At 44.8% G+C, this 21264-nt stretch overlaps 1 protein-coding gene across 1 annotated transcript in view; it reads right to left on the bottom strand.

Moving 5' to 3' along the window:
* Positions 1–21264, bottom strand: part of LMO7 (LIM domain 7) — a 252121-nt gene that overhangs the window by 35083 nt on the left and 195774 nt on the right. Inside the window, exons 18-22 of the mRNA XM_060233592.1 lie at positions 19023–19137; positions 11575–11736; positions 10194–10381; positions 6850–6907; positions 3598–3654 (exon numbers count right to left, since the gene is read on the bottom strand). Of these exons, the coding sequence (XP_060089575.1) occupies positions 3598–3654; positions 6850–6907; positions 10194–10381; positions 11575–11736; positions 19023–19137 (580 nt within the window). The remainder of the gene's footprint in view (positions 1–3597; positions 3655–6849; positions 6908–10193; positions 10382–11574; positions 11737–19022; positions 19138–21264) is intronic.

Here is a 21264-nt window from a genome sequence, read left to right as displayed (position 1 = left end):
CGGCAAATGAATCCCTACTGGGCTTTTTCTATCAAAAAAGCCCTGAGAAGACCCCTGCTGGATCAGACCAATGGTCTATCTACTCCAGCATCTTGTGTCGCACAGTGACCAGCCAGTTCCTCAGGTGAGCCAACAACAGGGCATAGACGCAGAGGCCTTGTCTCCTGGCTCCAGGATTCTTCCTAGGCCTCTCCCACCTAAAGCTATACAAACCATGACAGTTCCAGGGCCAGGACAAGAAAAGACACAGGTGGGAGCCCGGAATGCTTTGGTGTTCCCATCTATGCTTGGAACCACAATAACATCTGTGAATTGCCACACCAGAAGGAACAACAGAACTACAACCCGGGCAGAAGTAAAGTGTCCAGTTAAGAGGAAATGCAACAGGAAATGCAAGACCCCTTGTGCTCTTTCCCCTGGAAGATCTTAGACTGCAATAATAGACAGATGGACCAGATTGGACCTGGAAGCTGCTCTGTCCTATCCCCGAAGGAGATAGGCACTGTCAAAGATGGAAAGTGCGAGTAGACAGAGCAAATGGCTGAACTGGTCACATACAGCTGACCTGTGGGATATAGGATGTTTCTCCTGTTTTATTCAACCACAGGAGGCTTCTCTACTGGCACTATGACAAATCTGCTCTCACCAGATCTCTGCAAGTATGTGAACCTAAGAAAGGCAGCCACAGCCAAACATATATATTACTTCAGCCCAGGGGTGGAATTCTAGCAGAAGCTCCTTTGCATATTAAGCTCCACCCCTCTGATGTAGCCAATCCTCCAAGAGCTTACAAAAAAGAGCCTTGTAAGCTCTTGGAGGATTGGCTACATCGGGGGGGGGGGGTTGCCTAATATGCAAAGGAGCTCCTGCTAGAATTCCACCCCTGCTTCAGCCTCACAAGAACAGGCATACTGGCTTGAGCAACTCCACAAGGATGACTTCCTTATTTCTACCCCCCACCCCCACCACCAAGTATTGCCAAATCTAGGTTGGAAGATTCTTTGAGATTTTTGGAGAGGAGCCTAGGGAAGGGTGGTATATAATGCCATTACAGTCCTCCCTTCTTGAAAGCAGCCATTTTCTCCAGGTGAACTGATCTCTGTTGCCTTGAGATCAGTTGAAATTTCCGGGAGATCTCTATGCCCAAGATCTGCTAAAAATATACAAGTGCTTATCACAAAGCACACGAGAAACCGCTGTAACCGATACGCATCCGGCTGTATCAATTAAGAGCACTACTAACCCACGTACGCTATTTGAAAATCTGTGCACCTCTATTTTAGAGATCTGCGTAATCAACAATGAAAACTCCTTTTTAACTTAAACAAAAATGCTTTACACGCTTTGTTCTGCTGAGAAAAGACATCAAATATGCATGTATTAGTCACTTGTCAGATGTCATTTGAGGAACATCATATTAAGAAAGAAGTAAACTGAAAACCAAAGAATGTTCCAAATAAGCAATTAAAGCATTCCCCAATTGCACAGTACCTTAATCTTGCTTTCCTGCAAGCCTTTTTTAATGGAATACCAATTGCATAAATATGTACCTGATGGGGGAACGTGTGCTGGTCACCTCTTTTTGCTGCACTGTACTCAGTTCACATTTTACAACAATAGTAGTAAAAGTCTAAAGGTTATCAGCAAAAGTTCCTAATCTTTTCACAAATGATAAACCTAGGCAGTGGCTGCAATAATATTTTTTTCCCAGCAATCAAAATAGCAATGAACGTCCCACTGGTGGGAGATTCTGAGGATGGTGCCTGAGAAGGATGGGGAGGACATGACATCACTTCCAGGTGATGCTCCAGGAATTTTCCCTGATCTCTATGGCAAAGAGCACAGAGATATGGAGAAATTCCTAAAGCATCACTACAAAGGCCATTTTCTGCCCATTTCTCCTCCTCAGTTTATTGACGGCAGGGTATTGGGACTGAGAGCAGAGTGGGCATATGCCAAGGCTATCCAAGGACAGAACTACTTTTCCCTAGAAATATATATTCATTTGAATGTGGGGACAAGATAGCCTTAATACAAGATGTACAGACTTTTTGAGAAATGTGCAGCAGTTATGCAATCCACTGATCCTCCCAAAAGCCCTAATAAAATTCTCTTTCCAGTATGCCTCATTATGAGCCATAATGTCTACCAGCTCTATGTAGCTCTGCTCACTGAACTTGATTCCTTGTCTGATGAAGTGTGCTTACAGCACATGAAAGCTTACATTCTGAATAAAACTTTGTTGGTCTTAAAGGTGCCACTTGACTCCTACTTTGTTCTACTGCTTCAGACCAACACGGCTGCCCAATCGGATCTATCTATGAGCCATACTGTTACTTGGTACTGTGATGCTGAAAGTCTTTGAAAAAGAATCAGCCTCTAGCTTCTACGATGTTTTGGGGAGGGACGGTGGCTCAGTGGTAGAGCATCTGCTTGGGAAGCAGAAGGTCCCAGGTTCAGTCCCCAGCATCTCCAAAAAAGGGTCCAGGCAAACAGGTGTGAAAAACCTCAGCTTGAGACCCTGGAGAGCCGCTGCCAGTCTGAGAAGACAATACTGACTTTGATGGACCGAGGGTCTGATTCAGTATAAGGCAGCTTCATATGTTCAAGCTTGATAAAGAATTCTGCTGTCTGCTCATCGCAGTAAGTTATACCACAGGGTTATGCTGACAAGTTTCTGGCATGTTTATCTTTAATTTATTGCAGTCAAGCAGCAGGATTTTTTTTTTAAGGCAGGAAATAGGATGTCACTAGGATAAAACAAGCTTCCAGCGGGATCAAAAGGAAACATTAATCCTGAAAATTATTTCAAAATGCATGTATTCTAAAGGAAGCACACATTCAATAACGCGTAAAAACATTATAACTACAAGCATCATCTTAATCACCACATCAACAGATTCCATATGCAGGAAAATACTGAAAGAGAGAAAGGAAGCGTATGACACAAATTACTGAAGGGGAAGTGAACAGAGGGTGAGATGTAACATGCAAAAAAGCACACTAGTGAACACAGCTTTGTAGAATTGTGACAAACCATTCACAGCAAGGATATCCTGTCATTTCCAATTTTTTAAAAAAATGTATTTGAATTTGCCCACAGACATGCGATACCAAATAAGCATCACAGTCTAATCACCGCTTTGGAATAAATCTAAATCAGATTGTGCCCGAAATTTCAATCTGACCGTTCTTCCAAACTTAGAACACTTGCTAATTCAATCTTTGCTCGACGGCATATTGTTTTTAGAGGAAATCTGCAAACTTGTGGACAAACGGTACTGTGCTTCACACCGCTCCTCCAATGGGAAACTGTGTTTGAACACACATAAGAAGTGTAAAAGGTTTGATATGTACAGAGGAACACACAAAGCCCATTACCACAAAGGTAGACCCATGAATTGTAAGAAAACCCTGACGGTCCTGGGAAAAGAACGGAAACAGATTATGCTAAGTTTGTCATGTGCTAGCGACAATCAACGGCTGAAGAAAATCAGAACCCAACACCAGAGACTGGTTAAGCAGAATATACACAGCGGGGAACAATTTCATGGAGGTACATGAAATGTTAGATTGGTGTATCTTTTTTTTTTTTACCTTGTTCAAAAAACTGGGATCGCCTTTTTAAGTTTTTCAAAGAAATAGGCTCTGTCTCTATTTGAAAAAAATAGGGAGATAACAAATCAGTGTGGTGTGCTCTGGTTGTATTTAATCTCTCTGTTCACCAGATATATGCCGTTGGTTTATTTCAAGCGCATGATTACATTCACGGTAAGTTGAATAGCCACAGACATCTTATTATTTGTCAGCTGTAGTAGTACTTAATTTAGGGTAACTGATATCACAAGAATGAGGAATGCGTCAAGCCCCTGCTTAGGGTTGCCAACTCCAGGAAATTCCTGAAGATTTGGGATCAGTTGTCTGGAAGGGGGGGTGGAATGTGGAGACCAGGGGTGGAATTCTAGCAGGAGCTCCTTTGCATATTAGGCCACACGCCCCTGATGTAGCCAATCCTCCAAGAGCTTACAAAAAAGAGCCTTGTAAGCTCTTGGAGGATTGGCTACATCAGGGGTGTGTGGCCTAATATGCAAAGGAGCTCCTGCTAGAATTCCACCCCTGATGGAGACAGATCAATGGAGATGTGATGCACAGAGTCCTAAATTGCCATTTTCACCAAGGGATCTGATCTCTGTAGTCTGGAGATTAGCTTTAATCCTTGGAGAACTTCAAGTCCAACCTAGGGTTGCCAGGTCCCCCTGCTGGTCTGGCAGGGTGATTTGGAGGGCATCCTGGGGGTGAGCAGAAACGCTGTGCAAATGTTCCCAACATTATGACATCACCCAGAAGTGACTTCATTGCGTTGGAGATGTTGTGTGGGGGGGATGTTCTGGTTTTTGGGCAAAGTCTGTGGTTAAATTGGGTTTAAATCATAGTTTGTCCAAAAACCAAAGCATCCCCCACTGGATGATGTCCTCGCCACATGACATCATTTCTGGGTGATGTCATTGCATCGGGGACATCTCACAGCAACGTCTGTGTTTAGGGGAGGGGCTTCCCCAGCTGACCAGGGGCAGGGAGAAGCCCCTGAAACTGAGAGATCCCTTGCTGGACCTGGGGGCTGGCAAGCAGGGCCGGATCTAGGGGGGGGCAGAGGGGGGTGCTTGCCCCGGGGTGCCAATGGAGGGAGGGGCTCCAAACTAGGTATGGAGTCCATTGTATTCTATGGGACCATAAGATAGAATGGCCCATAAGGGGGCGTCATTTTTTTAATTTTGCCCCCCCCCCCCCACTCAAAAAACATGTAAATCCAATCCTGCTGGCAATCCTAGCCCCACCTGGAAGTTGGCAACCCTAATCCTGATGGATTACACCATTGGTCTATCTATATCTGGTTTGGACAGTGGCCAAGGAGTTGCCATGTAGGGTCAACGAAACCCCATAGAGGCGAAGGCCTTCCCCGGATACTGCCTCCTGGCATTAGTATTCAGAGCCTGAGTGCTTCAAACACTATTAATCCTGTTCCTCCTATTCTACAAGGCCAGCATTTCAAAACAGAGTCAAAGCTAGTGTACAGGATTCCAGATTGTACATGCAGACCAGAATTGGAGGAGGAATACAGAGCTGACATGAAAATACGTGTTAACAGTGCAATATCTTCTTGCTCATCATAAGGCAACAGCTGTTTCTTTCACCGACCAAATTTTCATTGATTCTATTTCTGTTTTTCCTTTAAGAAGCTCAAGAGCAGTTGATGGGGGACTTACAGGCATTTTGGGCTCGGGTAGACTGCTAACTTGAAAATATGGTAGACCTTGACAGAGATGCTAGAGGCTGAACCCGACACCTTCATACAACGCTCTACCACTGAGTCACAGCCTCTGCCCCATGATACCTGCTCTTGGTCTACCATAACCCAGACCACGGCTTTTTTTTTTTGTAGCAGGAGCTCCTTTGCATATTAGGCCTCACCTCCCTGATGCAGCCAATCCTTCAAGAGCTTACAGGGCTCTTAGTGCAGGGCCTACTGTAAGCTCCAGGAGGATTGGCTACATCCGGGAGGTGTGGCCTAATATGCAAAGGAGTTCCTGCGACAAAAAAAAAGCCCCGACTCAGACTATTGCAAGGTGCCACAAATTCAAAACTTTAAATATCTGAAAAACCAATAATTCTGTAGTTTGTTTAAAGGTGCTGATATATGGAGGTTTTTAATTCTATGAACATTTTAAAAACGCATTTTTGAATAAAGTAAAAAGTAAACTGAGATTTAATTTTTGTCTAACCTAACACAAGTAAAAGGTTGATAACAGCTAAATAGGTTTAGACTCCAAATGGGCCTTGCCTGAATTTCAACTGTCCTCCCATCCAGGGTCTGACCAAGTGGAAACCAGATTAGCTTCCACAATGATGAATGCCAGGGCTTTTTTTGTAGCAGGAGCTCCTCTGCATATTAGGCCACGCCCGCCCCCCGATGTAGCCAATCCTCCAAGAGCTTACAGGGCTCTTCTAACAGGGCATACTGTAAGCTCTGGGAGGATTGGCTACATCGTGGGGGTGTGGCCTAATATTCAAAGGAGTTCCTGCTGCAAAAAAAGCCCTAATAGCACTATGCATGCGAATGAAGATCCTTCTTCAAACTGTAAAAGATTCGCTCTCGATTCTATCTGTGTCGTAGGCTGGAGTTAGAAAGTGGTTATTATAGAGACACACAAAGCTCCGTTGCCACAGAAACGACACTGAAATAAATGGAAACTGCAAGGGGGGGAGCTCCTCGGCTGAAAGGCACTCCAGTTTTGTGTTACAGATCAAATTTTCCCTTCCTTTGAGTTCCTCACAAAAGTGAAACATTTTAAAACGCACACACAAATATACAGTAACATCAGGACACAACACCAAATGTACAGTTCCTCATACAGAGGTTCAAAAGTCAACCTGAAGGCCCATTACCCTGTTTTAAGGAAGGTGTTTAAACAGAATCTCTCTTCCTAACCACCTCCCCAACACATTGTCAATGGAGAAATTTAACTCTATCAGCCTCCTTTTCTTCTCCTCCTCTTATTACACAACTCCTCTTATTATAGAACACCCATGTATGGAGTCAGTCAGCCATGCAGAAATAAAAGAACTGGCTGTCCTTTTGGTTAATAACCCTATCCACATGCGCCATTTCCTGCATAGATTCATATTTGTCACTAGCAAGCAATTTCCATTTATAAAGAATCAGGGATTCCACCCCCACCAATAAATTCACATTTAAACTGTATCCAAATCATGTATACTGCGTTTCTGGGCAATCCCATGTACACAGCATTCACACTAGGCCCAAACTCGCCCGGATGAATGAAGTTTTACCTTTTTGCTCACTCGTACTTGTGTCTCCTTGCATTCCATTGACTTTTGTTTCTATGTTCTGAAAAGAGAAAGTTAAATATACCATAAATATCCAAGGCTTTAATTTAGGATCTTTGAAAAAAAAAAAATCCTCAGAGAGATATGCAACTGGTTGTGGTACTTTTTTTCAGGGTTCATATGAACTGCTTATACTTTGTAAATAATGCATGTTCTAATAAGAAGGTAGGCCTATTCAGGTAGGATTAATGACTAGCTGAAAGGTGATGCCCTGAAACCCAGCAGTAGTAACCTCCATTTCTACCCTCTACAGCTGAGGTGTCAAACATGCGGCTTGGGGGATGAATCAGGCCCCTCGAGGGCTCCTATCAGGCCCCCGAGCAACTGGCTGTCATCTGCTTCCTTCTCCTTCTCTCTTGCTTCCTTCTGCATAACAGCTTGCTTTGCAAGGCATGCTCAATCACACAGGAGCTACAGAGCAAAGTCTCTCTTTTCTCCATTGGCTAAGGCTCCTCCCTTGGGAAGGAAGGGGGAGAAGAATAGCTTTGCCAGGCTCTTTGCCAGCAGAGCTACTGAGCCAAGTCTCTCTTTCCTTCTATTGGCTGAGGCTCCTCCCCCTCCTGTTCCCCTGGGGAAGGAAGGAAAGAGGCAGAGCTCCCTTTGCCCAGTTCCCTGGATCCCATGGGAGAGATACAAAGAAAGCACCTTTAAGATCAAAGAGCGCTAATGTTTTAAGTTTTTTTAAAAAAATCTTTGTGTTTGTCTGTGTCCTTTATAAAGTTGATATCTCTGTTACCTAATCTTAAACACATACGGCCCGGCAAGACATGGCCTGGCCCAACAAGGTCTCATTTATGTCAGATCCGGCCCTCCTAACAAATGAGTTCGACACCCCTGAGGTTTTTTAATTACAAATTATATGGAGCGATACTGGCCATCTACTGGGAAGATGCATGAAGGAACAATATCTTTTAGCACTTGTTTTATCAAACTGTTTTTAATTTAAAAATATCCCCATGCCTGCTTTTCTCCTGAGCATCTCTGGGCCAAAGGTGGGTATGGTGACACTCACACACTTCACCTAAGAGTTTAGAATAAAATTAATTCAGAGCACTGAGCGAGCCCAACATATTATGCTAAAGAATAAGAACATAAGAAGTGGCCCGGCTGGATCAGAACAGTGGTCCATCTAGTCCAGCTTCCTGTCTCACACAGTTAAGTTAAATATCCTGAGCAGATATTTAACCTAACCAGCAGGTTGAGAATGACACTTGAAACTTCTGGGCACCAGGCCTAACTATTAATTTATCAGTAATGTCAACAAAAGGAAATCTTTAGTTCTCCCTGGAACATCTCCTAGGCGCACCGACTGGAGATCCTCTTTCGCCAAAAAGCAACCTGTACTTGCCTAAGCCATTTGAGCCTGAAATCCTCAACACAACCTATATTTGATCATCAAGCAGCCAGCCATCTATCCATTTACACCAAGGAATCCCTGGCATTGTTCATATAGGGAACATGGTTTGCTTTGGTGTCTGCCTAGCAAGAGACCTCTGTGTGCAACATGAAAACCTGTTTTGTACCACGTATCATCTAAACCAGATGTGGCCAAACTGTGGCTCAGGAGCCACATGTGGCTCTTTCACACATATTGTGTGGCTCTTGAAGCCCCTGACACTCCATCAGCCAACTTGGAGAAGGTATTTGTCTCTTTAAACCACTTCTCCAAGCCTAGCCAGCTGGCAGCTGGAAGAATGCATTTATAGTTAAAGTTGCTTTCTTTCAACCTCTCCCTCCCCATCTATTTATTTATTTACTTATTTATTTCCTTCCTACCTGTCTTGCAGCTCTCAAACATCTGATGTTCATGTCTTGTTTATTTATTTATTTATTATTTATTACCTTAAATTTCTATCCTGCCCTCTCCGCAAGCGGACTCAGGGCGGCTAATAGTCAGTTCAGACACTTATATTTCAATTTAAAACCAATAAAATACAATTACAATTTAATCATTCCATGGTGGCTCTCAAACATCTGATGTTTATTCTATGTGGCTCCTATGTTAAGCAAATTTGGCCACCCACGATCTAAACAAATCCAATTTCATTGGCAACATATCTCCTTCTCCATTTTAAAAAAGAAGGACTGAGCTTTGATTCCATGCCTTGAAACAATTCTGTCCCCTCAGCCTCGATGTCTTCTGTTTGTTTGTTTCGGACCAAACCCTATAGTATTTTGAAGGATTCTATAAAACTTTAAAGCTTGCACACACTTTTGTGATGTTTTGGTGGGTCATAAGAACTTTTGTTCCTACCCACAATCTGATGTTCATGTAGTATTAGGTGCAGTATATTTTAGTATTGCCAGCTACAGGTTAGGAAATATCTAGAAATTTGGAGGCTGAGGAGGGTGGTATTAGGGGAGATGAGGATCTCTGATAGGGTATATAATGCCATAAATTCCACCTTCCAAAGTGACCATTTTCTTCAGATGAACTGGTCTCTGTTGCCTGAAGATGAGTTGCAATCCCAGGAGATCTAGCAACCATCTGGAGATTAGCAACACTCGTGTATTTATATATATTTGTAAAAGTTTGTTGCCAGCTCAAAAAAAACCCCTAACATAATTACATTTTCTGTTTCTAAGCAACTATTACACTCATGAAAAAAAACCCAACCCTTTTATCTGAATTCAAGCACTGAAAAGGAAGAGCTGTTTAGTCCTGCATTCAATTTTAAGAACATAAGAGAACTCATGTTAGATTAGGCCAACGGCCCATCCAGTCCAACACTCTGTGTCACACAGTGGCCAAAGAAACCCAGCAAGTGCCATCAGGAGGTCCACCAGTGGGGCCAGGACACTAGAACCCTTCCCACTGTGGCACACCACCCTCCCCAAGCACAAGAATACAGAGCTTCACTGCCCCAGACAGAGAGTTCTAATGATAAGCTGTGGCTAATAGCCACTGATGGACCTCTGCTCCATATGCTTATCCAATCCCCTCTTGAAGCTGTCTATGCTTGTAACCTCCTGTGGCAGTGAATTCCATGTGTTAATCACCCTTTGGGTGAAGAAGTACTTCCTTTTATCAGTTCTAACTCGACTGCTCAGGAATTTCATTCATTGTCCACAAGTTCTCATATTCTGAGAAAGGGAGAAAAGTACTTCTTTTGCTACCTTCTCTATCCCATGCATAATCTTGTAAACCTCTATCATGTCACCCCTCAGTTGACATTTCTCCAAGCTAAAGAGTTCCAAGCATTTTAACCTTTCTAACCTAAAAATTGTACAACCTAGTCCCCCCAAAATAAACAACCTGCCCCTCAAAGACAAACACACACACATACCTCACTCTGGAAACTGTTGGACGTGTCTTTTTGTGCCGACAGACTTGAACTTCTGGCTGGAGAGCGGTCGCCAGATGTCGCATCAATCCATTTGCTTTCTGGTGTACCTATAATGTCGGTAGCCATACTGGTGAGATTGAGGATTTTGTGCCTTTCATATGGCAGGGAAGGCTGGTCTTTGCCCCAGTCTGATTGGCATGTGGAAATCAAAAAAATTGAAGGTACACAGGAAGGTGTGAAATGGTAAAGAAAAAGAACTAATGAAAATACATTCAAAGGAAACACAGAAAGGAAGAAAAAAAGAAGGTCACGAGAAAGAATGATGAAGTAAGAAGTCAATTGGAATTTGAATGTTTAGGAATGTTAGGGCTTTCATGAGCAGACCGCCTTCCCCCAAAAAGCAAGAATTAGTCAAAAGCTGGCACAACACACGAGCAAGCATACTAACTTCCCTTTCACTGACTTGGAGCAGAACTGTCACAAGCAGTGTTCCCTCTAAGCTGAGTTAGCGTGAGCTAGCTACAGATTTTTAGCCTCCAGCTCACACGTTTTTGTCTTAGCTTAGGAAGGATGACCCCAGAGCACACTCATTTATGCAGTAGTTCACAACTTTAATGCCAGTAGCTCACAAAGTAGAATTTTTGCTCACAAGACCGCAGCTTAGAAGGAACACAGGCTACCAAAATCAGGGCTTTTTTTGGAAGAGGACTCCTTTGCATATTAGGCCACACACCCCTGATGCAGCCAATCCTCCAAGAGCTCTTAGTACAGGGCTGACTGTAAGTTCCAGGAGGATTGGCTACATCAGGGATGTGTGGCCTAATATGCAAAGGAGTTCCTGCTACAAAAAAAGCTCTGACCAAAATACTTATACATAACCAAATATGGGCCTTTCAACAGCTGGTTTTAGGGCTGTGGGAATACCAGTGATTTCAGAGATAACCTTTGCCAACAGGATCATATAATGAACGAACACATCCGATCTCTTCTGTTATCTGGCTGGAAAAAAAATTACATTGGAAATCTATTATGTCTGAAAACTGGTACCGTAAGCACCACCAGCGAAATACATTTCCATGACAAGGTTCTCTCCAATTTAAGAGAAGCTGCTTGCTATCCAGACATTTACACAGTTTCAGCATGCAACTGCATTTTTTTAAAAAATTCCAAGCCCAAGACAAAACAACACAGAATTTAAAAGCCACAGAACTATACCCAGAACAACAAGAACACTGACAGAAAGCATTACATTTTGCAAAGCAGTTGTTGTTGCAGTAGATGCTACAAAAAGAGACCTCTCACCCATCACAGTAAGTATACAGACAAGGAACAGTCGCTCTGTAAGCCACAGGAAAATTGCCCTGAGCAAGAACTCACTCACCCTTCTTCCCGTATCGCCTAACATCCATTAGAAGGTTTCCGGTTTCTAGTGCACTGCTGATGGCTCCTTCCCACTGACTCTGGTCCATATGGGAGACCTTTGTGCCATTGATGGACAGGATTTCATCATCCACGTTCAACTGGCAAAATTCTGCAGGGCTGCCTGGGAACCGGAGGCGGGGGGGAGAAGGAACGTTACCTGCCTGAACATCTGCAACGACGCAACCAAGCAGCAGCTATGTGGTGTTGTTTTTTAATGTCTCTTTCAACATTGGTAGCTACAGTTCATCCTCATTGTGAGGTCACTTTATTGTAGAAAGGATCTGAGAAATACAGGCAAAATAATATCTAACCTTCCGTTAAGGACTAGTTCTTGGGTCTTGTCAATGCCGGCTTGGGAAACAGCTGCAGAAAATGGCTGCTTTGGAAGGTAGACTCTATTGGCATTACAATCCATTGAAGTCCCCCCAAATCCTGCCCTCCGCAGACTCCACCTCCAAATCTCCAGGTATTTTCCAATCCAGTAAACAACAATAAAGCAGAACACGGTAGAAGATTCAAAACAAAACAACAAAGCAACTGTGTAGCCAAAACAAATCACTTGGTATCTTAAACAAGTTTACTTGAATAACGTTCTATACCAGGGGTGGCCAATGGTAGCTCTCCAGATGTTTTTTGCCTACAACTCCCATCAGCCCCAGCCATTGGCCATGCTGGCTGGGGCTGATGGGAGTTGTAGGCAAAAAACATCAGGAGAGCTACCACTGGCCACCCCTGTCTATACAAAAGCGTCCTATGCAGTTCAAAGTGCCAAAATGCAGTACAAAGGATGTTTTCCTAAATGCAGTTCAAAGAAGGATGTTTTCATTGATTTGCTCTTGAAAAAGTTGGAACTGCCTTCGGGCGGTTGTTCAAAACGCGCAGCAAGTCAACGAACGTGTTGAGAGCTTCTACCTATTCATCTTCGTGCTTCAGAAGGTGGAGAAGAGGGAGAAGGAATGCTGCAGTACGCCGTGTCACAGTCATCCCCTGAATACGTTTTCACCGCTCCGTTCATGTTTGGAACAGCTTTGGTCTGACCACACCTTAGTGGTATTTTACAAGCTTTTGGACTTTGAGACTATTTATGTGGTGCCTTTGGCACTTTGAACTGCACAGGACACCTTTGTATAGAAAGTTATTCAAGTGATTTGTTTTGGCTACACAGTTGCTTTGTTGTTTTGTTTTGAATTTCCCAATCCAGAGATGGCACCCCAGGTCCCTCCCTCCCCACACCCCACTGTCCTCAGATTCCACCTCCAAAATCTACAGGAACTTCCCAATCCAGAGCTGGAAACAGGGGCGTAGCCAGGATTCTAAAAGTCGGGGGGCTTTTAGAAAGTCGGGGAGCACCCTTTCCCATCCACTGCGGGGCTTGCTGCTTCTCAGAAGCTTTCTTCCAGCAAAAAAGAAAAAAAAAGCAGCCTGCCCCCTGGAAGTCAAAGGGCTCTGCCCAGAAGTCAGGGGGCAGTGCCCACACAGGCCCCCCTGTGGCTACAGGCCTGGCTGGAAACCTTACTTATGGCAGCAGGGATGCCCCTAGCCTGCCTGGCACCCTAGGCAAGGTTAACTGCTGGTGCCCCCCCCCCCCGGCAGTGATAACGTTACCGAGTGGAGGCACCCAATTCTGTGCCCCCAGAAGGCCAATGCCCTAAGCAATTACCTGGGTTATACGCTCATTATGGGAAAGGGCAGAATATAAGCCTACTAAATCAATAAACAGTTTCCCTAGTGGGAGGCAGGCCCTGGATGGCAAGCACCACCCACTTTGACACTCTCCTTTTTTTTTTTACACAACAGTGGCTCTCAAACACTTCAATATACAGGCATCAAGCTCAATGGACTGTATAACGCATGGTACAGTGGATGGCAGGTACACAACAAGCCCCAGGTACGACCACAGGCTGCTGCAGTTAAAAGATACCCATGAGCAGACGTGGGAAAGAATTTTGCCTTCGAGGGTTGTAGCCAAAGTGCAGACAAACCAAAGGTCTTGTACAGGGCTTCTTCTTTTTTTTGTAGAAAAAGCCCCGCAGGAACTCATTTGCATATCAGACCACAACCCTATCACCACCATTGTTTCACACAGGGCTATTTTGTAGGAAAAGCTCACCAGGAACTCATTTGCATATTAGGCCACACCCTCTGGCATCATCGTTTCACACAGGGCTATTTTGTAGAAGAAGCCCAGCAGGAATCATTTGCATATTAGGCCACACCCCCTGACACCATGCCAGCTGGAACTGCGTTCCTGCCCAAAAAAAGCCCTGGTCTTGTACCATAATAATGTAGCGGTATATGAGACAACATTACTGGATTCTGTAGTGGCCTCTCCTAATGAAAAAAAGGCACAAACAATACACCCAGCTCTGTTTTCCTCGGCTAAGTGTCTGACCCTCTCATGTTTGCTTCATTCCAGATGCTGAAAATCCTTAATTATTAAAACCTCGAATTCACGATGCAGCAAATTATACAGTGCCTTCTGATATGGCAAGCTGTTGAGCATGGACTTAAAAAAAAAATTGCCTCAGAAACTGACAGAAAGATACAGGCCCAAACTGCACAAACAGCAGCTCCTGTTACAGAAGTAATCATAGAAGTATACAGAATGCTTTATGGTACTTGAAGGGAAGAGCCCCAAGGTGCAGAGTGGTAAAGCTGCAGTACTGCAGTTCGACCCCTCTGCTCACGACCTGAGTTCGATCCCGGCGGAAGCTGGTTCAGGTAGCTGGCTCCAGGTTGACTCAGCCTTCCATCCTTCCGAGGTCGGTAAAATGAGTACCCAGCTTGCTGGAGGGAAAGTGTAGATGACTAGGGAAGGCAACGGCAAACCACCCCGTAAAGAGTCTGCCGTGAAAACATTGTGAAAGCAACGTCACCCCAGAGTCGAAAACGACTGGTGCTTGCACAGGGGACTACCTTTACCTTTACCTTACTTGAAGGGAATAAATGCTGTCAAAGCATTGTGAATTAATCATTCTTTGTAACACAAACAGAAATTTTTAAACCAACACGTTCAGGTAAACCCAGCCAGTCAAGCAAAAGACTGTGAAGTTACCAACAAGAACTTTGGTGGTTAAAGAATCAAACTAGGATCTGCCACCGACGCTTGCTGGGTTACCCTGGGCCAGTCACATAACGTCAGCCTCACCTACCTTGAAGGGTTTGTTGTGAGGATAAAACACACCCCTGACATCACCAGAAGGTGTACTAAATTATATTAGCTCAGCATCTACCTTAAAATGCTTCTTGGATTATAATTGTCATAATAAATCCTTACTTCCATCATACTTTTTCAATTACTTCCTCCTTTGTGGTCACAGTGGCATGATGAAGATTGCTTTATATGTTTTCGTTAGTTCCCCCTTTTTTGTGAGGAAAGTATTAGCAAGTTTGTCAAATAGTTCAGCAAACTTATCACAGGGGGTTTGAGCAATGGTGCCCAGAAGCAAGTATTGGGGAGGGGGTAAGAAAGAAAGAGCACAATAAAATTTAGAGGTTCCAGAGCTCCAATCCTGTGAGCTCCTGCCCGAAATGAGGCCTGCTGATCCCCATCACCACATGTTATTTGGCTCTGAAACTACACTGTGCACAGGGTTGCCAATCCCCAGTTGGGGCCAGGGGATCCCCCAGTATGGAGGCCCTCCCCCCCACTTCAAGGTCATCAGAGGCATCAAATTTTCAGCATAGCAGGGGGTCCAATTCTATGAGCCCCAAAAGAAGGTGCTTCTAGCCATCATTTCCAAGTGGCAGGAGGGCATTTAAAAGGCACGCCATCCCTTTAAATGTGACAGCCAGAACTCCCTTTGGAGTTCAGTTGTGCTTGTCACACTCTTGGTCCACCCTCAAAGTCCGCAGAAATTTTCTGAGTCGGACCTGGCAACCCGAAATGCGCAACATATCTGACTGCGGGTAGAAAGGCTCCTAAATACCCATCTGAACAGACAAGCTGGCATTAAGGGGACTATATTATTGACTAAGAAAAAAAATAGCGACGAACTACCACTGTGGCTGTTTCATCTCCTTCAACATGGGTCTGCTCCAATCATGTATAAAATCATGTACAATTAGACCAGGGGTCTAATTGTAAGAGCAAAAGGCAGTGAGTGATATATTATTAACAGGGCTGGCTCGCCCACTAGGCAAACTAGGCGGTTGCCTAGGGCGCCGGGAGGGGGTGCCGAATTGGGCTCCCCCCCCGGTACCCAAGACAACCGCATTAATTTACCTCTCTTCCCGCCGCCGCTGCTGCCACGCAACCCTCTCTTGCCTTCCGCTGTGCTTCGCCCCCCGCCCACCCGTCAGAGAAGCTCACCGCGACAAGGCTGGGTCAGCCAGTTTGGTGTAGTGGTTAAGTGTGCGGACTCTTATCTGGGAGAACCGGGTTTGATTCCCCACTCCTCCACTTGCACCTGCTGGCATGGCCTTGGGTCAGCCATAGCTCTGGCAGAGGTTGTCCTTGAAAGGGCAGCTGCTGTGAGAGCCCTCTCCAGCCCCACCCACCTCACAGGGTGTCTGTTGTGGGAGAGGAAGGTAAAAGAGATTGTGAGCCGCTCTGAGACTCTTTGGAGTGGAGGGCAGGATATAAATCCAATATCTTCTTCTTCCTACCGGCTTTGAGGCAGCTGGCAGCTGCACGTTTTTTGAAGAGAATGCTGGAGGAGGCTTCACTCCCCCCTCACTTCCAGTGCCAGAAAGGAGGGGGAAGAAGCCTCCTCCAGCAGTCTCTTCGAAAAATGTGCAGAGGCTATCTTCCTCGAAGTTGGTGGGGCCCAGCGTCATCACACTTCTCTGAGGGAGGGAGAGGGGGTGGGGGCAGTGGGGGGCAGGCAGGGAGCCTGCCTGGAGAGCCATGCGCCCTAGGGCTAGCACTGATTATTAATAGAAGGTCTCTGAAGAGGCAGCATATACATTTCCTAAATAAAGTTATTAAGACACTGTCTACAAAGGCTAAACTCTGGAGAGCTGTAGTTAAATCTGTGCCAGCTTTGGAAAAACTGGAACACCTCTCCGTTCCACCAAGAGGTGAACAGCTACTACTCTCCTGCTCAACATGCCCTCAGTTTGGTGAAAGGCAGGGCCTTTTTTTTTTAGCAGGCGTGCACAGCAATGCAATTCAGGCTGCCTTGGTGCCAGGGGGTGTGGCCTAATATGCAAATGAGTTCCCGGTAAAAGGACAAATCAAATGATACTAAAGTGAATCCTTCTCAGCTTACCGGGACTATGACCAGGCCTCAGATTCAGCAGGAGCTCAGCTCCTGAACCTTTTTGAGGCTTCCCCCTCTTCCTCCCCACCTACCTTGTCCATTGAATAGTAGGTGCAGCTACGCAACAATCCTTGGATTAGGAGAGCAGGCAGCCAGCCAGCCACTAGGAGCTTTGCCACACCCCCAGCAGCCCTCATTAACCCCTGGAGAAGCCCACGTCACCCTTTTCCCACTTCTCATTTTGGGGAGTGGGGGGCTTGCTGGCCTTTTGACTGTGAGTGGGGGTTGGATCTCTAGCCAGCCCAAGCAGGCCTCACTCACCTGGGGCTCTCCTTTCTTGCGCTGGGTTGCTTTTGGCTGGGGGGCGGCGGCATATGCTAATGAGTTATGGTAATGAGCTCCACCACCTATTTTTCTACAAAACAACCCCTGACCTGACCAGAACCACACTCTGAAGGATGTACCAGGTGATCCAACATGTGGCAGAATGGTGTCAAGAGAACAACATAGCAACTGTATCCTCCTAAAGAAATTAACACCTAACAATTAGCTCTCATTCTTTTGTGACCCACTAAAACAAACCACAGTCCCTACCAGATGATCTATGATTTGCTGCCTGCCCGGGCCTGTAAACCCTCCCCCCCCCCCCGCCCCTGTGACCGGTGGGTCTGCGCCCAGCAAGGCACACAGGTCTTGATCGCATTTTTCGTTTTTGCCAGCTAAACAAAACAAGCATTAAGGTCATGATACAATTTGGCTTTTGTTAGAATGAGCATTACAGAAGCATTCAAGACTTTTGTCTTGCCCACACAGGAAAATCCAGTTCCAAATGGTTTCTACAGCACAATGATAGAGCTGTATTACATTATGTATGGATTCAGCCTGAGGCTGCGGAATATCTGGCACCACATTATTTATTCAAGAGATCACTTTAGCTTCTGAAACTTGGCTATGCTAATCTTTTTCTCTATTGTAACAACAGAACATTTTTATTCAAAAGGTAACTAAAAAAGCAACTGTGGTAGATCTTCAACAATGTAAAGCGCTATGTGTTGTTGCAAAACACAGATAAAAATCTCTCTTTTGCACGCCCATGGGCTTCAAAATATACTAAATTTAAAAACTGAAAAGTCAGTGGAATGCCACAGAGTCTAAACCCTTGTGTGGAGGGAGATTATTCCTCCTCCTATAGAGCTAGTCCAAAGTCAAATATACATAGCAGTATTCATAGAATCACAGAGTTGGAAGGGACATCCAGGGTCATCTAGTTCAACCCCCTGCACAATGCAGGAATCTCACAAACACCTCCCCCTAAATTCACAGGATCTTCATTGCTGTCAGATGGCCATCTAGCCTCTGTTTAAAAACCTCCAAGGAAGGAGAGCCCACCACCTCCTGAGGAAGCCTATTCCACTGAGGAATCGCTCTAACAGTCAGGAAGTTCTTCCTAATGCTGAGTCCGAAACTCTTCTGATTTAATTTCAACCCACTGGTTCTGGTCCGACCTTCTGGGGCCACAGAAAACAATTCCACACCATCCTCTAGATGACAGCCCTTCAAGAACTTGAAGATGGTGAACATATCACCTCTCAGCCGCCTCCTCTCCAGGCTAAACATCCCCAGCTCCTTCAACCTTTCTTCACAGGACTCGGTCTCCAGACCTGTCACCATCTTCGTCACCCTCCTCTGGGCCCTTTCCAGTTTGTCTATATCCTTCTTAAAATGTGGTGCCCAAAACTGAACACAATACTCCAGGTGAGGTCTTACCAGAGCAGAGTAAAGCGATACCATCACTTCACGTGATCTGGACACTATACTTCTGTTGATACAGCCCAAAATTGCATTTTGCCTTTTTAGCCACCACATCACACTGTTGACTCATGTTCAGCGTATGGTCCACTAAGACCCCTAGATCCTTTCCGCACATGCTACTGCTAAGACAAGTCTCCCCCATCCTATAACCATGCACTGAATTTTTCCCACCTAAATGCAGAACTTTACATTTATCTCTGTTAAAATTCATCTTATTGGTTTTAGCCCAGTATTCAAGCCAATCAAACATACACAGCAGTCTCTGAGCCAGTCTTTCCTCTCCCTCTGCCATTCATAGAGGCTTTCCCTTCCATAATGCTGCAACCTGAATTCTCGGGATTGATTTCAACCAACGGATTGCTTCCTCTGTGGCAAGTACAGTTATTTTTACCTTCATCTATGGACTTGACAAAGACTCCAGAGGGATTCCAAAGCGTTGTGAACCCAAAGTTCCGACCGCTTCCTGGTTTCTGGTTTATACTGATTCTCATGTCGCTGAACTGGTCCTGAAAAAAAATAGACCAAATAAACACAGAATGGAATATAACACTGTGGTATCTGGTGTCTCATGGAAGAAAGTCTATCCCCTATACAAGTGAGGCTACTGACAATGTGGGCTTTTTAATTATCAATCAGGCAGCTATAAATGTCCTCCATATTGCAACGGTTTAGTACAGCAATGAATTTTTGGTTTTAGATACAGAACTGTGCTAGACCCTTTGCCCTCAGTCATGAGAGCATCACAGACATCATGTACATTCTTTTGCAGAGAGAAAGCTGAAATGTGATAGTCACGTTGCCAACGATCTGTAGCTCAAACAACACAAAAGCCTGGAAATTGGTTGTTTTTTTTTACTTCTGTCTAAGGTTGCTAGCTTTGGGTTGGAAAACTACTGGAGATTTTGGGGGAGAAAGAGAATCCATCCACCAGAGCGGCCATTTTTTCCTGAGGTGAACCAATCTCTGCAGTCTAGAGATCAACTGAAATTCTGGGAGATCTCCAGGCCCCTCCTGGAGGATGGCAACCCTACTTCTGTTCCTCAGATTTGGGCCAGAATTTACCTTATAAGCTGCAATGAGCTTTCCAGCACAGATAAAGACAAGGTGCTGTGATGAGAGAACTGCCCTTTATTAAGCTTCAATTATCCTTGAATGGGCAGCATGTGGATTTTCACAGGCAGCCAGGGATACATTAATGCTTGCAGAAAGCAAGAAATATTCACTCATCAGCTATTTTACACAAAACAGAATTATGATTTAAAAAGTACAGGCAACTGGATATGGAACATGTATAGTCTGAGGAACCTCAGTTATTAGAAAGAAATGAAAATGAAGTGTCTTCTGTTTGGGGTTTTTTGGGGGGTGTTTGTGTGAATGCATGCACGTGCCTGGAAGTCACGGCTGACTTCAGGCAATCCCTATTGCGATGTGGATGTTTCAGAGAGATGGCTTGCTTGCCTGCCTCTGTGTCCCGTCCCTGGTATTCCTTGGAGGTCTCCCATCCAAATACTTGCCAGGGTCGGCCCTCCTTAGCTTCCAATATCTGATGAGAGTGAGCTTGCCTGGGTTTGGGAGGGTACTCTGGATCTTTCCAAGGAACCTTAAGTCTAGGGTGGTGGCAGCGTCAGGTGGTACCCCATCTGAGTCGTGACAGGTGCTCCCAACCAATGTTCCCTCTAAGCTGTCTCGTGAGCAAAAATTCTACTTTGTGAGCTGCTGCATTCGTGTGCTCTGGGGTCATCTTTCCTGAGCTAAGACAAAAATGCGTGAGCTGGAGACTAAAATTCTGTGAGCCAGCTCACGCTAACTCAGTTTGGAGGGAACACTGCTCTCAACAGGTTTCCCAAATTACTGTCCTTTCAGAAACCATGTAAAACCATTGTGCTTCTTGGAAGAGCTTTCGGGGGCACTGAAGTAACTGGTTGATGATGCTGTGAATTAGTTGCTTTCATTCTATTTTTGGCCACCTCTTCTGTTAGTGAGTTTTACGGTGCTGTGCAGGTTTATGGTTTTAACGTACTTGTTTGTTGGCCTTTCTGAACAAAGAAAAGGCATGGCTTAAAATCCTTCATTATGTGCATAATCCACATGTGGATGAGTTTCAAAATAGGGGATGCCGAAGCTCACCCTAAAGACGTTGGGGCACTTTTGCAGTAATCAGCTGGAATCTGACATCCTTGTATTTGGAAGACATATTGTACAAGTAGCTTCAAAAAAAGTATGTCTGTTGGTTAAGGGACTGAAGAGGCAGGGAGAGCTTGCTGTTGAGGATCGATGGGCAGGTACTGGAGTGACTAATCTTTCATATAGATAGATCCAAGCAGGCAGCCGTGTTGGTCTGAACAAAGCATGAGTCAAGTTGCGTCAAGTTGATACACTCAAACAAGGACTTCGGTTGCTTATCCCATTACATATATTGAACCCATCTCCGATTGTCATTTATAGACAATCTCACATTTTGACATACTACTGTTTTGTTGCTTTTGCATGCTCATGCTACTCAGATCAAAGGTTTGCTCAATTTCTTAATTTTACTGTTCTGTCATTGTACCTTTTTACATTCTAAACCACTGCCTACCAAATAATTTTACGTCATTGTCATTGGTTCTTAAATCTGTACCATGTTGCATTCT

The sequence above is a fragment of the Heteronotia binoei genome, chromosome 3, assembly GCF_032191835.1.
Source record: "Heteronotia binoei isolate CCM8104 ecotype False Entrance Well chromosome 3, APGP_CSIRO_Hbin_v1, whole genome shotgun sequence".
Classification (NCBI taxonomy): domain Eukaryota; kingdom Metazoa; phylum Chordata; class Lepidosauria; order Squamata; family Gekkonidae; genus Heteronotia; species Heteronotia binoei.
This window is presented reverse-complemented; position numbering and strand designations above follow the sequence as displayed.